Below are 17101 nucleotides of genomic sequence, written 5' to 3' on the forward strand. Positions count from 1 at the left end.
CTATTATCTAAATGGGGAGAAAATTCAAAGTTCTGAGATGCAACAGGACTTGGGAGTCCTCGTGCAGGATACCCTTAAGGTTAACCTCCAGATTGAGTCGGTGGTGAAGAAGACGAATGCAACGTTGGCATTCATTTCTCGAGGAATAGATTATAGGAGGAGGGATGTGATGTTGAGGCTCTATAAGGCACTGGTAAGACTTCACTTGGAGTACTGTGGGCAGGTTTGGGCTCCTTATTTAAGAAAGGATGGGCTGACGTCGGAGAGGGTTCAGAGAAGATTCGCTAGAATGATTCTGGGAATGAGAGGAACATTTGACCGCTCTTGGACTGTACTCCTTGGAGTTTAGAAGAATGAGGGGGGACCTCATAGAAACATTTCAAATGTTGAAAGGCATGGGCGGAGTGGATGTGGCAAAGTTGTTTCCCATGGTGGGGGAGTCTAGTACGAGACATGACTTAAGGATTGAAGGGTGCCCATTCAGAACAGAGATGCGAAGAAATTTTTTAGCCAGAAGGTGGTGAATCTGGAATTTGTTGCCATGGGCGGCAGTGGAGTTCAAGTCATTGGGTGTATTTAAGGCAGAGATTGATAGGTATCTGAGTAGCCAGGCATCAAGGGTTATGGTAAGGAAGTGGGGGAGTGGGACTAAATAGGAGAATGGATCAGCTCATGATAGAATGATGGAGCAGACTCGACTGGCCAAATGGCAGACTTCTGCTCCTTTGTCTTATGGTCTAATTCAGCTGGGAGGAGGTTCTATGGTCTAATGAAACCAAAGTTGAGCTTTTGACCATCAGATTAAACTATGTTTGGAGTAAGCTAAATACTGCACTTCATTTAAAAACACACCATCCCTACTGTGAAGAATGGTGGTGGCTGCATCATGCTGTGGGGATGCTTCACTGCGGCCAAAAAGTTCTATTTTAACTTCATCAGTCCACAGGACTTGTTTCCAAAATGCATCAGGCTTGTTTAGATGTTCCTTTGAACCTTTTGAATAGAACTTTTTGGCCGCAATGAGCAAAGGTATGTTTGGAGAAAAAATGGTGCAGAATTTCATGAAAAGAACCCCTCTCCAACTGTCAAGCACAGGGGTGGATCTATCATGCTTTGGGCTTGTGTTGCAGTCAGTGGCATGGGGAACATTTCAGTGGTAGAGGGAAGAATGAATTCAGTTATTCAGCAAATTCTGGAAGCAAACATCACACCATCCGTAAAAAAGCGAAGGTGAAAAGAGGATGGCTTCTACAACAGGATAATGATCCTAAACACACCTCAAAATCCACATGGATTACCTCAAGAGGCGCAAGCTGAAGGTTTTGCTATGGCCCTCACAGCCCCCGATCTAATCGTCATTGAGAATCTGTGGATAGACCTCAAAAGAGCAGTGCATGCAAGACAGCCCAAGAATCTCACGGAACTAGAAGCTTTTTGCAAGGAAGAATGGGTGAAAATCCCCTAAACAAGAATTGAAAGACTCTTAGCTGGCTACAAAAAGCATTTACAAGCTGTGATACTTGCCAAAGGGGGTGTTACTAAGTACTGCCATGCAGAGTGCCCAAACTTTTGCTTCAGCCCCTTTTCCTTTTTTGTTACTTTGAAACTGTAAAAGATGGAAATAAAAGTTTTCTTGCTTAAAATGTTGAAGAAATGTGTCATCTTTAACTTTATGCCTTTTGGAAATCAGTTCATCGTTTACTCGCATAGCTATTCACAGTAACAGAAATTTTGACCAGGGGTGCCCAGACTTTTGCATGCCACTGTATGAATGCAAATGGCAGTGGTCCTAATACTGATTATTACAGAACCTCCAGCCAGATAACTAAACTGCCATCATTATCCTCTGTCTTCTATGGGTGGACCAATTCTGGATAAAAACTATGGATCCCATGCATCTTAATCTTCTGCTTCGGCCTACCATGAAGGACCTAGTCAAATGCTTTATTAACATCAATATAGACAACATCTACTGCCCCAACCTTAACAATCATATTCATCACCTCAAATTACTCAATCAAGTTTGTAAGGCATGACTTGCCTTGCACAAAGCCATGTTTTTCCAAATGCATGTAAATCCTAGCCTTAAGAATATCTTCCCCAACAGTGCAGTGAGGCTCACCATCCAATAATTCCCCGGAATTAGCGGAGTAATATTGGGCTCAGTGCTCACTTCCAGTGCTTTTTTTTTTGTAACATATCATACTGATTTAGTTTCATCTGGGGAGTATGATAAAGAAATTTGCAGGTGATACAAAAAAAATGGCTGTTCACAGTGAAGAGGAAAAGTTTAGACACATGGAAGATATAAAAGATTTGGCAGAAAAGTGGCAATTAATTTATTGCAGATAAATGTGAGCTAATGGAACAAGCGGTGGAAAGTGTGATAAATAGGAGATATTGAATGGCGTGGAGAAACAAAGGAATCTTAAAATGCATCACAATCAAGAGAAAATCTGTAGATGCTGGAAATCCAAGCAGTGTTGCTTAACATGCGTATCCACATATCCCTAGAGAGGGCAGGATGGATCAATAAGGTATCAAAATGACACACAGAATACAAACATGAAATAGGAAACATACAATATGAATTAAGACAATATGACCATAAGACATAGGAGCAGAATTTTAGGCCATTTGGCCCATCAAGTCAGTTCCACCATTCAATTATGGCTGATTTCTTTTATCCCTCTCAGCCGCATTCTTCTGCCTTCTCCATCAAGAGCCTATCACCCTCCGCTTCAAATAAACCCAATGACTTGGCTTCCGACACTCCTTGTGGCAATAAATCTCACAGATTCACCGCCTCTGGCTAAGGAAATTCCTCCTCATTCTATTCTAAAGGGTCGTCTTTGTATCCTGAGGCTGTGCCCTGCGATCCTAGACTCCCTACTATATGAGACATCCATTCTATCTAGGCCTTTCTATGGCTGCAGATTGCTGCCCATGGCTAACTGAAGACAACGCTTGGGATGATTGGCTGAGGAGCACCAGTGAGCTTGCTGCCTGGGAAGACTGAAAATACAGTAATATATCTAATTAGGAGTAGAAGGAGTGTACTCAGACCTCAAACCATTTCCACTGAGCATTTTTTAAATTATTATCTAAGTCAATTAGTGAATTAATAAATTAATTAGATTAATTTATAAATCCATTTAATTTGTTTGATTTACAGTCACCTCAATGCTCTACTCCCATCACCATTCAGTAACCTTCTATTCACATGCTTACCAAGAATCTAACCCCACCTTAAAAATATTCAAGCTTTGCTTTCACCATCTTAAATTAATCACAATCTATTGTGACAGCAAAATATACCTCAATTTCTATTTTACATGGGCAACCCTCTTTTTCTTTTTAAACAGTGATCCCCAGTCCTACATTCCATAAGACATAGGTTTCAGAATTTAGCCATTCAGCCCATCGAGTCTGCTCCACAGTTCTATCACGGCTGATTATAATCCCTCTCAACTGCATTCTCCTGACTTCACCCTGTAACCTTTGACACCCTTACTAATCAAGAACCTATCAACCTCCATTTTAAATGTACCTAATGACTTGACTTCCATAGCCATTTGTGGCAATGAATTCCACAGGTTCACCAAGGAAATTCCTCCTCATTTTGTTTCTAAAGAGTTGTCCTTCTATTCTGTGGTTGTGCCTTCCAGTCCTAGACTCTCCCACAAAAGAAGAATTCTCTCCTAATCTACCCTGTCGTGTCCCCTCAGAATATATATGTTTCAATCAAAACTTAAAAGGATGAAAGCACAGGTTACACAACAAGCCCTAATGCTCCAGGTATTAGTCTAATAAATCTTCTCTGAAATGCTTCTACCTTAGTTAGAATATAAAGGCAAGGATATTATTTCTGAGCTGCATACAGTATAGTTTGTACATGGTGTACACTTCATTTCAGGAAAAATGTAATAGCACCGAGGAGAGCGCAGAAGAGATTTGCACGGATGTTATCAGATCTGGAAAACATCAGCTTTGAAGAATGATTAAATAACCAATGGATTTTGTTTTTTGAGACAGAGAGTCTGAAGGGTAAAATTATTAAGATGTATTAAATTATGAAGAGCTGAAGTAGAGGAGAAAGAACTGAGTGTATTTAAAGTAATTGGTAAATGCATTAGAAGCTGGATGAAAATATTACCCAGAGGCAGGAATTCACTATCCAAGAAAGTGAAAAGAGCAGAATCCCTCATTGCATTTAAAAAGTAATTGGATTTGTACTTGGAGAGCAATGACCACAGGGAGATGGATCATGTGCAGTGAGGTGGAATTACCCGGGCTAACTCTTCCTCAATCTTTACAGACAAAATTGTGAATGGCCTGCCGTTTTATGCATTAAATTTTTAATGACTCACTATACTTTTTGCATAATGTGTTGCTCCAAGAGGAAATGCTGCATTCACTCAGCCATTGCAAAATGTAGGTTAGGTTGGATTGGTTTAAGTACTATCTTGCCTCTTGCTCCAGGAAATGAGCAGGATCATCTCAGCATCTAGTCTGCACATCAACAATGACGATGGGAACTGCTGCCACCAGCAACCTAGCAGATCACAATCTTAAACAGGAGAAAATCTGCAGGTGCTAGAAATGCAAGCTACACACACAAAGTGCTGGAGGAACTCAGCAGGCCAAGCAGCATCAATGGAAGAAAGTACAATTGACGATTCAGGCTGAGACCCTTCAGCAGGACTGGAGAAAAAAAAATGAAGAATAGGTTTAAAAGGTGTTGGGGGTGGGAGGGGAGAGGAGGAACACCAGGTGATAGGTGAAACTGGGATAGGGAGGGATGAAGTAAAGAGCTGGGAGGTTGATTGGTGAAAGATACAGGGCAGGAGAAGGGGGAATCTGATAGGGCAGGAAAGAAAGAAAAGGTGGGAAAAGGAGCTCCAGAGCGAGGCGATGGGCAGGCAAGGAGATAAGGTGAGAGAGGGAAAGGGGGATGAGGAATAGTGAATGATGGGGCATAGCGGTCATTACTGGAAGTTCAAGAAATGGATGTTTATGACATCAGGTTGGAGGCTATCCAAATGGAATATAAGGTGTTGTTCCTCCAACCCAAGTTGACCGCATTGTGACAGTAGATTTACATATTGGAATGGGAAGTGGAATTAAAATGGGTGGCCATAGGGAGATCCTGCTTCTTCTAGCAGAAAGTAGGTGCTTGGTGAAGTGTCTCCGTGATATACAGGAGGACACACTGGGTGCAACGGACACAGTATATGACTCTACCAGACTGACAGGTGAAGTGTCGCCTCACTTGGAAGGACTATTTGGGGGCCCTGAATGGTACTAAGGGAAGAGGTGTAGGGGCAAGTGTAGCACTTGTTCAGCTTGCAAGGATAAGTGCCAGGAGGGAGATCAGTGGGGAGGGACGAATGGACAAGGGAGTTGTGTACGGAGTGATCCCTGCGGAAAGCAGAAAGCTGGGGGGGGGCGAGGGGGGAGATGTGCTTTGTGGTGGGATCCTGTTGTAGATGGCAGAGGTTCTGGAGAATTTGAAGGCAAAGTTGATGAAGTCAGTGAACTCTGCATGGGTGCAGGAAACAGCACCAATGCAGTCATCGATGTAGCATAGGAAAAGTGGGGGACGGACACCAGTGTAGGCATGGAACATGAATTATTGCACTTAGCTGACAAAAAGGCAGGCATAGCTGGGACCCACGCAAGTGCCCAAGGCTACACCTTTGTTTGAAGGAAGTGGGAGGGCCAAAGGAGAAATTATTAAGAGTGAGGACAAGTTCCACGAGACAGTAGAGAGTGGTAGTGGAGGGGAGTTGGTTGGGTATGGTGTCAAGAAAAAAATGGAGAGTTTTGAATCCTTCCTGGTGGAGCGGTGGAGGTATATAGGGACTGGACATCCACAGTGAAAATAAGATGATGGGGCCAGGGTACTTGAAATCACTGAAAAGGTACAGAGCACATGAAGTGTCATGGATATAGGTAGGAAGGGACTGAACTAGGGGGTTAAAACAGAGTTGAGGTATGAAGATATGAGTTCAGAGGGGCAGGAACAAGCTGGGCAAGTGGGTTTGTGGATCTTCTTGTACTAAAAGCCCTGTTGTAGAATCCAGAAAATTACAATAGTTTGTAACTTGCATAACAATAACCTTTTTCTCTTTCAGGAAATTAATGAAAATGACAAGAAACAACTCATTTCTTTTTCGCCAAAGACTAATATAACAACAGACAAAGAGTTTCCCAGATACAAGGACAGACTAATTCTAAACAAGGATCTCTCCTTAAAAATTTTGGATGTTGGAGTTCAGGATGAAAAGAAATTTTCCTGCTCTACAGTGATGGCATCAGACATGGCTGAATCTGTTGTACATGTCAAAGTTTACAGTAAGTAAAAACTACATATGTGATTTAATTCACAGAGGCCAGATTTTGAGACATGGTAAGATTTTTTTTCTGATAAATATCAAGTGATAGATATTTACAATATCGCCCCTTTTACCCAAGGTTTGGGAATTGAAGTGATTCCTTTTTTGCAGGCTTAGTTTTGCTCTTTCTCCTCCAGGACATCAATGTCCAGCTTGCCTCACACTGACTAGCCTGGTTTCCTTGGTCTGGGAGCACATGCTGTGGTGTTGGGCTGTGGGAGGCTGCCACTATAGAAATCAGTGTTGCAGAAGCTAACAAGAACTGGAGATCCTTCAAGTGAAGAGACCAAATAAGACCAAGCCAGGTCAGGTTAAGGGAGGGCAAACTGTTCTCCATGGAAGTCTCTTTCCCCAAATCATGGAGTCTGTAATTACTAGAAGTCACTTAATATTTCCTGAAGGGAGATCTAGGTAACTGTGTGACTTGCTTCCAGTGCCCCCAGCAAAAATCATAGCGTCACAGAGAGATTCAGCACAGAAACAGCCTCATTGGACCACCAAGTCTCCACTGAACATCAATTTCCCACCTATACTAAAACTTAAAATGATCCCACTTTTTACTCTTCTTGCTTTCTCATCAATTTCTCCCAGATTCTACACTGACCAATACACAAGGGATAAAGCATAGTGGCAATTAACTGAACAACTTGCAATTCGTTGGGATGTGTGAAGAAAATGTAACACTTGGTGGAAGTAGAGGGAACGTACAAGTGGCACACTGACAGCACACATGGTTTGGTGCTGCGAGGGAGCAACTCTACCAACAACATCACTGTCCCACTCTCCTTGCTATTGTTTAAGGGTGCTCGGTGAGGAAGATCAGTGTTCAACAGACAGCTATCGTAGAAGTAACAATGGATGTGAAGCAAAGGGAGAAAAAAATTGGCACAATATGTAAAGGCAGTAATACTGCATCATATTTCCTGAATGTTATCACAGCTCTCCCTCTAGATTTGAGGCAAAGTAGCAGAGGTATTTATTTCATGTTAATTCAATCTTTCTGAAAGGAATACATCTATTTGCAATCCCCTGTAGTGAGCATGTGTGTCTGAGTATATCTCGATTTTAGTAACTAACTGACATGCAAGGTTCACAGTGACAGAGTTTAAGAATCCACAGCTTGTAAGTCTTATTCAAAATCTTGCTCATGTCTGTTGACGCCTTCACTGTAGCAACTTGCAGTTGTAGAGCATTGTTAGATAGAAAACACCCCAATTAGGAAGCATCACCCATTCCCAGAAACTCCAGACATACTAATCAAGAGCTTTGTACATTTTGAGAGACTTTCAAAGGTAGAATGGGAGGTGTGTGTTCAGATTTACAAAGAGCAGGCTAAGAGAGCTAACACACTGTAACTGATACGGGAGGTAACTTCGAAAACCAGGGGACATGAAGAGGATGGCATCTTGACGAACAACCAGGGATTTTTCCAAGAACTCCAGTCAAAACTGAGGATATTAAATGTATTCATTGGTGTAGGACAAACTGGTGAGAATGAGAATGAAAGATTGTATAAAAGAATGCACATGAAGTTTCAACTGATGGATATGCTGGAGGTCAGTGAGCTGGTTGACAATATGAGAACTTACAGTGCACAAAAACAGTGATATGAAATTTATGATTGCAGGAACTATTGTGCCCTGATGTGATGCCCTGCCAAAGGGTCTCAAGCTGAAAGGTCGACTGTATTTTTTTTTCCATGGGTGCTGCGTGGCTTGCTGAGCTCCTCCAGAATTTTGTGTGTGTTGCTTGGATTTCCAGCATTTGCAGATTTTCTTTTGTTTGGGATTAGGGAATTCCTGCCCTGCCTTGTAAAAGTGATTAATGCAAGATAAATCTATGTTCAGTGACTCCTCAACCCAACTTCTGTTCTACTAGCTCATATAAAACATGATAATGAAATATCAAATGAAGTTTAAACAAAAGTCAAGAAGGAATGGCCTTCATAACAAGGGGAATTGAGTATAAGAACAAAGAGGTCCTTCTGCAGCTGTACAGGGCCCTGGTGAGACCACACCTGGAGTACTGTGTGCAGTTTTGGTCTCCAAATTTGAGGAAGGATATTCTTGCTATTGAGGGAGTGCAGTGTAGGTTCACAAGGTTAATTCCTGGGATGGCAGGACTGTCATATGTCGAAAGATTGGAGCGACTGGGCTTGTATACTCTGGAATTTAGAAGGCTGAGAGGGGATCTTATTGAAACATATAAGATTATTAAGGGATTGGACATGCTGCAGGCGGGAAGTATGTTCCCACTGATAGGTGAGTTCAGAACCAGAGGCCACAGTTTAAGAATTAGGGGTCGGCCATTTAGAATGGAGTTGAGGAAAAACTTTTTCACCTAGAGAGTGGTGGATATATGGAATGCTCTGCCCCAGAAGGCTGTGGAGGCCAAATCTCTGGATGCTTTCAAAAAAGAGATGGATAGAGCTCTTAAACATAATGGAATCAAAGGTTATGGGGATAAGGCAGGAACTGGATACTGATTGTGGATGATCAGCCATGATCACAGTGAATGGCGGTGCTGGCTCGAAGGGCCGAATGGCCTACTCCTGTACCTATTGTCTATTGAATATGTGAATTTTATTGAGAAAGGTGGAGACAGGTTTTACAGCCTCAGTATTGAATCCCTTGAAAGGACAGTAGGAATCTTGATAGCAATTCCACTTCAATTTTTTGTCAACTCTGTGATTGCATTTGGAAATTATACCACAAAGGAAATGGAGCTCATATCCTGATGGAGTTTTGGGGCCGTGGGTGTGGGGTGGGAGGGGTGGTGGCTTGGAAGTCAGAGGTAGTTATTAGCGGTGTTGGGAAAAGTTTAAACATAGGGACAGGAATGGGATATTGTAATTTGAATCAGAGTGGGAAAACATAGGCTTTTAATCAAAATTAGGGGTTCTGTTTAAGCTATTTTTGGGAAGGGAAAGGAAAAGTCATCAGCAATATTGCAAGGCAACAGCAGGGATAACAAGTGTATTATGAAGGGGTAAAGCATAAGAGTGTACTCAGAAATAGAGTATAAGTATGAAATAAGATGAATAAAATAAAAATTCTGCATGAAATCTATTTGATGCTGGAGAAGGAGTCTGTGAGTGGCCTTTGGCTGTATGGTTTGCTATGGTAGGGGTAGGCCTCTCTGCCTTGTGTGGTGTCCCTCTCTTTCGATGAATGTCGGTGACATTGTCGAATGGTATCATGGTTCTGCATTCATGGATTGGAGTAATGTGTTTATGGACTGTGGACCTTCTCAGACTTATGGTTTTTATATTCTGTGTTTTTTTAATCACCCATTCCTTTTCTGTTTTGTTATGCAAGGGAGGGTGTTTGAGTCTTGGGAGGGCACCCTGGGCACCCTCCAAAGACTATGGTCAACATGCTCCTAGAAGACAGCGGCGTGGCTAATGTAGATGAACTGAACACACTGATGAGGGAGAGGGAGCAGTGGAGAGTCCATCATCGTGCCCGGCGCCGGCCCCCTAGGCCTAAGCCGACGTAGTAGTAGTGTTTGAGGTTGATATTCTGTCATTTTTTTGTGCAGGTGAGGGGTTGTTGTTTGGGGGTTAATGTTCCTATTCCATTTTGTGTGTGTGGGGGGGGGGTTGATGATCAGGATGCTGTTCTTTTTTGTACAGGGGGCTGGGTTTAATGTTTCTCTCTGAATGACTTTCTTGTACTTTCTTTGTCTCTTGGCTATCTTGAGAAGGCAAATGTCAGAGTTGTATATGGATGCATGTTTTGATAATAAATGAACCTTGGATTACATGCAGCATTTATAATAAGGTGCACATGGCGGCCACTTTATTAGGTACACTTATACACCTGCTAGTTAATGCAAATATCTAATCAGCCAATTATGCGGCAGCAACTCAATCCATAAAAGCATGCAGACATAGTCAAGGATTTCAGTTGTTGTTCAGACCAAACATCAGAATGGGGAAGAAATGTAATCTAAGTGATTTTGACTGTAGAATGATTGTTGGTGCCAGACGGGGTAGTCTGAGTATCACAGGAACTGCTGATCTCCTGGGATGGTCTCTAGAGCTTACAAAGAATGGTGCAAAAAATAAAAAATAAACGGCTAGTGAATGCCAGTTCTGTGGGTGAAATTGCCTTGTTAATGAGAGAAATCAGTGGAAAATGGCCAAACTGATTCAAACTGACAGAAAGGTGACAGTAACATATTACAACAGTGGTATACAGAGAGCATCTTTGAGCACACAACACGTTGAACCTTGAAGTGGATGGGCTACAACAGCAGAAGACCATGAACATTTGCATAGATATGTAGATGAAGTGTGGAACACATAGAGATGAATGCTTAAGTAGCTGTTACAAGTTCAAATGAGCAGGGCATCCATGTCTAGAACTGAATAGTGGGGGGGAGTGGAGGTTTGGATATGGAGGTTGAAAAGCTCTGATGAGATTACTACAGTAAAGAGTAAAGAATAACTTGGCGGTGCATGACACTATTACAGTGCAGGGTGGTCTGGTATTTGGAGTTCTGTAAGGAGTCTCTGTACATCCACCCCGTGGAATACATGGGTTTCCTCCGGGTGCTCTGGTTTCCTCCCACTGCCTAAAGATGGACCTGATAGGTTAATTTGTCACTGTAGATAGGTCGGGGTTAATCTGGGTTGTGGGACTGCTGGGGCGGCATGGTTCAAAGAGCCAGGAGGAGCTGCTGTGAGTTGTATCACAATATAAATATAATCTCCAATTGCAGAATAGGTTTTAGTGGAGGTAAGAAATAATATTGATAAGGAGGCATAGGTGTTCCCTGCCAGTAGCTGTACTGTTGGAAAGAGTGCAAATCAAGATATGATAGGAGCTTTTAAGAAAGAAATTGTAATACTAATAGCTTATTTTAATCTCTGTAAATTTAGACAAAAATCAAATTGGCATGTGTAGAATTGAGGAGGAGTTCAAAGAATGTTTTTAGCATAGTTTTTCACAACCAACCATGGTGCCAGCTATTTAGACCTGGCATTGTGTGGTGAACCAGGATTAATGAATTAATCTCACAGAAAGAACCCTCCACAGAAAACTGCTTATTGCATGGTGGAATTTCAAATTCAGTTTGGTAGCAATAAATTTGGTTCTGATGCCAGTATCTGAAAATAAAGAGAACTGTTAGGATACTATGGGACACACATAAAAGTTGCTGGTGAACGCAGCAGGCCAGGCAGCATCTCTAGGAAGAGGTGCAGTCGACGTTTCAGGCCGAGACCCTTGGTCAGTCCTGACGAAGGGTCTCAGCCTGAAACGTCGACTGCACCTCTTCCTAGAGATGCTGCCTGGCTTGCTGCGTTCACCAGCAACTTTTATGTGTGTTGCTTGAATTTCCAGCATCTGCAGAATTCCTGTTGTTTGCAAGGATACTATGGGGATAGTATTGGCTAAGGTGTACTAGGAAAATAGGGTAAACTGTCAAATCAGCAGTGGAGGACATTTAAGGAGATTCTTCAACTCCCCCTGTAATGAGAACATGGACTTAAATAATTTACAGATGATTTCAAAATGAAAGAAAAAGATCATTATATTGTGAACATTAGCGGTAGCCAGATAATTGGAAAGTTTTTAGTTCAAACAAGCAAAGGATGACTGTAAAGAGTGGAAGAAATGGAGTATGAGTAATTAGCAAATTACAGGAGAACAGTAAGAGATTTTGCATGTACTATATATAGAATATGCCCTCTGGTATTAGATATTTCAGCCTTGAAGAAAAATACTGCCTGACTATCTGTGCCTTTCATAATCTTATTAACCTCTATCAGATCTTTACTCACCCTCTGCTGCTCCGGAGAAAACATCCCCAAATTTGTCCAACTCTCCTTATAGCACATGCCCATTAATATATGCAGCATCATGTATCCTTTCCAAAGCCCTGATATCCTTCCTGTGACAGGGTGAGCAGAACCGTATGCAATAGTCCAGATGCAGCTTAACTAGAGTTTTATAAAGCTGCAACGTAACTTCCATTCTCCTGAAATCAGTTCCTCAAGTAATAAAGGCAAGCATGCCATATGCCTTCTCACCACCCTATCTACCTGTGTAGCCACTTTCATGAAATTATGGATTTGGACTCCAAGATCTCTCTGCGCATTAACACTGTTAAGGGTCTTAATATTAACAATATACTCTCCCTTTACACGATCTCTCAAAGTATAACACTTCACATTTGGTTGGGTTAGACTCCATCTACCATTTTTCTGCCGATATCTGCAACTAATCTATATCCCACTATCCTCTTGCCAGTCTTCTGTACCATCCACAACACCACCAATCTTCATATCATCTGCAAACTAACTAACCCACACATCTACGTTTTCATCCAGCTGATATTATATATCTCAAAGAGCAGAGGCACAGTACAGATCCCTATGAACACCACTAGTTATAGAATAAGCCCCATTAACCACTATCCTCTGTCTTCTATATGCAAGTGACTTCTGAATCCAAGCAGCCAATTCCCCATGGATCCCGTGCATCTTAATCTTCTGGATGACCCGCTCATAAGGGACCTTCTCAGATGCTTCACTGAAATCAATGCAGACGATATCTAGGACGAGGGAGATGTCTTCCTTTTTTAAAGAAAGGGGCTTCCCTTCCTCCACTATCAACTCTGCTCTTAAACACATCTCCCCCATTTCACGTACATCTGCTCTCACTCCATCCTCCCGCCACCCCACTAGGAATAGGGTTCCCCTGGTCCTCACCTACCACCCCACCAGCCTCCGGGTCCAACATATTATTCTCCGTAACTTCCGCCACCTCCAACGGGATCCCACCACTAAGCACATCTTTCCCTCCCCCGCCTCTCTCTGCATTCCACAGGGATTGCTCCCTACGCAACTCCCTTGTCCATTCGACCCCCCCATCCCTCCCCACTGATCTCCCTCCTGGCACTTATCCATGTAAGCGGAACAAGTGCTACACATGCCCTTACACTTCCTCCCTTACCACCGTTCAGGGCCCCAAACAGTCCTTCCAGGTGAGGCAACACTTCACCTGTGAGTCGACTGGGGTGATATACTGCATCCGGTGCTCCCGATGTGGCCTTTCATATATTGGCGAGACCCGACGCAGACTGGGAGACCGCTTTGCTGAACATCTACGCTCTGTTCGCCAGAGAAAGCAGGATCTCCCAGTGGCCACACATTTTAATTCCACATCCCATTCCCATTCTGACATGTCTATCCACGGCCTCCTCTACTGTAAAGATGAAGCCACACTCAGGTTGGAGGAACAACACCTTATATTCCGTCTGGGTAGCCTCCAACCTGATGGCATGAACATCGACTTCTCTAACTTCCGCTAAGGCCCCACCTCCCCCTCGTACCCCATCTGTTACTCATTTTTATGCACACATTCTTTCTCTCACTCTCCTTTTTCTCCCTCTGTCCCTCTGAATATACCTCTTGCCCATCCTCTGGGTTACCCCCCCCCCCTGTCTTTCTTCCCGGACCTCCTGTCCCATGATCCTCTCATATCCCTTTTGACTATCACCTGTCCAGCTCTTGGCTCCATCCCTCCCCCTCCTGTCTTCTCCTATCATTTTGGATCTCCCCCTCCCCCTCCAACTTTCAAATCCCTTACTCACTCTTCCTTCAGTTAGTCCTGACGAAGGGTCTCAGCCTGAAACGTCGACTGCACCTCTTCCTACAGATGCTGCCTGGCCTGCTGCGTTCACCAGCAACTTTGATGTGTATTGCAGACGACATCAATAGCTCTGCCTTCATCAATCACCTTTCTTACCTTGGAAAAACTCAAGTTAGTAAGATATGACTTGCCTCATGTAAAGTCATGCTGATTAGGCCCTGGCTTTCCAATTGCTCATAAATCCTATGCCTAAAAATCCTCTCTGTTAACTTCCCTGCCATGAAACTCATTCGTCCGTAGCTTCCAGTATTATCCTTATTTCCCTTCTAGAATAATGGAACAACATTATCCACTTGCCAGTCCTCAGGGATCTGGCCTGTGGCTGGAGATGACATGAAGATTTTGGTCAAGGCCCCAGCAATCTCATCCATCTCTGGTCTCTCTCAATAACTTGGGGTATATCCCATCAGACCTTGTGGACATCCACTTTAATGTTCTTTAAGAGACTCCTTCTTTATTTTAAAATGCCCCAGCAATTAAGTACACACCACACTGACCTCCCTATCCACCATGTCCTCTCTTCGATAATACTGTGCAAAGTGTGGGTTTAGGAGTCCACCTATATCCCACTCCTTTGTCCCACCCTCTCTCTAGTTGTCCTCTCAGTCTTGAAGTCTGTATAGAATGCCTTGAGATTCTCTTTAATTCTACTTGCCAAGGGCTTTTCATGGCTCCTGGTTTCTCTAATTACCGTATTGAGTTCTGGTTCTTCATAATTTGCAAGGTTCCCAAATGATGTTTGAATTTAGCTTCCTAAATGTTCACTTGTGTTCCTTTTTACACATACATAAGCGCAATTACAAAGAAATCAATTCAGCGCCTCTACTTTCTTAGAAGTTTGCAAAGTTTCAGCACGTCATCTAAAACTTTGACTAACTTCTATGGATATGCGGTGGAGAGGACTGTATACTGACTGGTTGCATCGCAGCCTGGTAAGGAAGCACCAATGCCCTTGAATGGAAGAACCTTCAGAAAGTAGTGGGTTCAGCCCAGTCCATCACGGGTAAAGTTCTTCCCATCATTGAGCACATCCATGTGGAGCTATGTCACAGGAAATCAGCTTCCATTGTCAAGGACCCCACCATTCAGGCCACGCTCTCTTTTAGCTGCTGCCATCAGGAAGCAGGTACAGGAGCCTCAAGACTCACTCCACCGGGATCAGGAACAGTTATTACCCCTCAACCATCATGCTATAGAACACTTACTCAAAATAATCTTCGTATTAAAATACACACACTTCAAACCATCTACCTCATTGTGCCTGCTACAGCCTGTTCTTACTGGTCACGACATCTACCTACTCATTCCTTCCACTTTCTGACCCAGTGCTCTGTTCCCATCCCCTTGCCAAACAAGTTTACACCCACCCTTGTAGATGAAGTGCCTTGTAAAATTATGCAGCTCCCAATTAATTGTTCACAAAAATGAATATTATAACCAAGGATTTTGATAAATTTGACTGAGACTTTTTATTTGTGAATCACGGTTAAGCCCCCCAAAAAAGGGAAAATTGTAAAGCATGAAAAATTAAAATGTCAAAACCTGAAATGTCAGCAGTTCAAAAGTATTCATCCCCCTTTGCTCAGTACTTAGTTGAACCACCTCTCGCAGCTACTATAGCCAGTAATATTTTTGGATGAGTCTCTATTAGCTTTGCACAACGTGATGGAGCAAGATTCAACCACTCCTCCTTACAAAATTGCTCAAGCTGTGCCAGGTTAGTTGGTGAGTGCTGGTGGACAGCAACCGTGAGATTTTCTTGCAGTCTTGCCAGAGATGTTTGATTGAGGTAATGTCAGGACTCTAACTGGGCCACTCAAGGACATCAATTTTCTTCATTTAAAGGCACTCCATGGTTGCTCTGGTAGAGTGCTTTGGGTCATTGCCCTTCTGAAAAACAAACTTCCTCCCCAGTTTAAGCTTCCTGGCAGAGGCTAGCAGGTTTTTATCCAGGATCTCTCTGTATTTGGCGACATTCATCATCCCATCGATCTTGACCAGATTTCCAGTCCCTGCTGCTGATAAACATCCCCATATCATAATGCTACCTCCACCACATTTTATAGTAGCAATGGTGTTACCGGGCTGATGTGCAGTATTAGATTTACGCCACACGAGCCACTTAGTGTTGTGACGAAGAAATTCCACTTTAGTCTCATCTGACCACAAGGCATTGTCAAAGTCTTTTCAGTATCTTCTAAGTGACACTATGCAAAGTCTTGATGGGCAAATTTATTTTTTTTTAACCAGGGCTTCCTCCTTGGCAACTTCCGTAAATACCCTTTTTGTGCAAGGCCTTAGATTTGTGGAGCCATAATTTGCATCTCCAGTTGCAGACACTGACTTCTGCAGCTCACTCAGAGTGACTGTTGGTGTCACAGTAGCCTCTCTTACAAGTGTCATTCTTCCCCGGTGACGAAGTTTAGAGGGGCAGCCTGACCTATGCAATAGGACTGTGGTTTCATATATTTCCAATTCTTCACGATGAACTGCACAAAGCGCCAAGGGACATTCAGTGCTTTTGAGTATTCTTGCACCTTTCCCCAGATGCTCTATTATCTTTTCCCTGACTTGTCTTGAATGCTCCAGTCTTTGTTTTGGTTGGTCTGTTGAAAATTTGCCATATAGAGACAGGGGGTATTTATTGAGGTGATCCTCCAATTATCTACATCAACAAATTGGTTGAGTGAGTCGGTAAGGTAATATATGGTTATTGCACCTGAGGAACGTTTGCATAGCAATTACAAAAGGGATGATAATTTTTCAGCCTCACAATTTTGGGTTTTAATTTTTAGCGAAAAGTTGACAGGTTTTGGAATTTTATTTTTGATTTGACATGGTGCACAATGTTTTGTAGATTAGCTCAAAAAACCCTACTTCAATATATTCTAAATGTAGAAAATGAGACAGTAAAATGTGAAAATAGTTTGTAAACTGAATACTTTTTCAAGGCACTGTATGTCACCATTTACTGTACAACCCTGGAATTCATTTTCTTGTGACCCAAGTACAAGAAACACAATAGAATCAATGAAAGACTGC

The 17101-nt window shown here is 42.6% G+C and overlaps 1 protein-coding gene across 1 annotated transcript in view; it reads left to right on the forward strand.

Moving 5' to 3' along the window:
- Positions 1 to 17101, forward strand: part of alcama (activated leukocyte cell adhesion molecule a) — a 353749-nt gene that overhangs the window by 282965 nt on the left and 53683 nt on the right. Inside the window, exon 3 of the mRNA XM_063050584.1 lies at positions 6138 to 6357. Within this exon, the coding sequence (XP_062906654.1) occupies positions 6138 to 6357 (220 nt within the window). The remainder of the gene's footprint in view (positions 1 to 6137; positions 6358 to 17101) is intronic.

This window comes from Mobula hypostoma, chromosome 6, assembly GCF_963921235.1.
Source record: "Mobula hypostoma chromosome 6, sMobHyp1.1, whole genome shotgun sequence".
NCBI lineage: Eukaryota > Metazoa > Chordata > Chondrichthyes > Myliobatiformes > Myliobatidae > Mobula > Mobula hypostoma.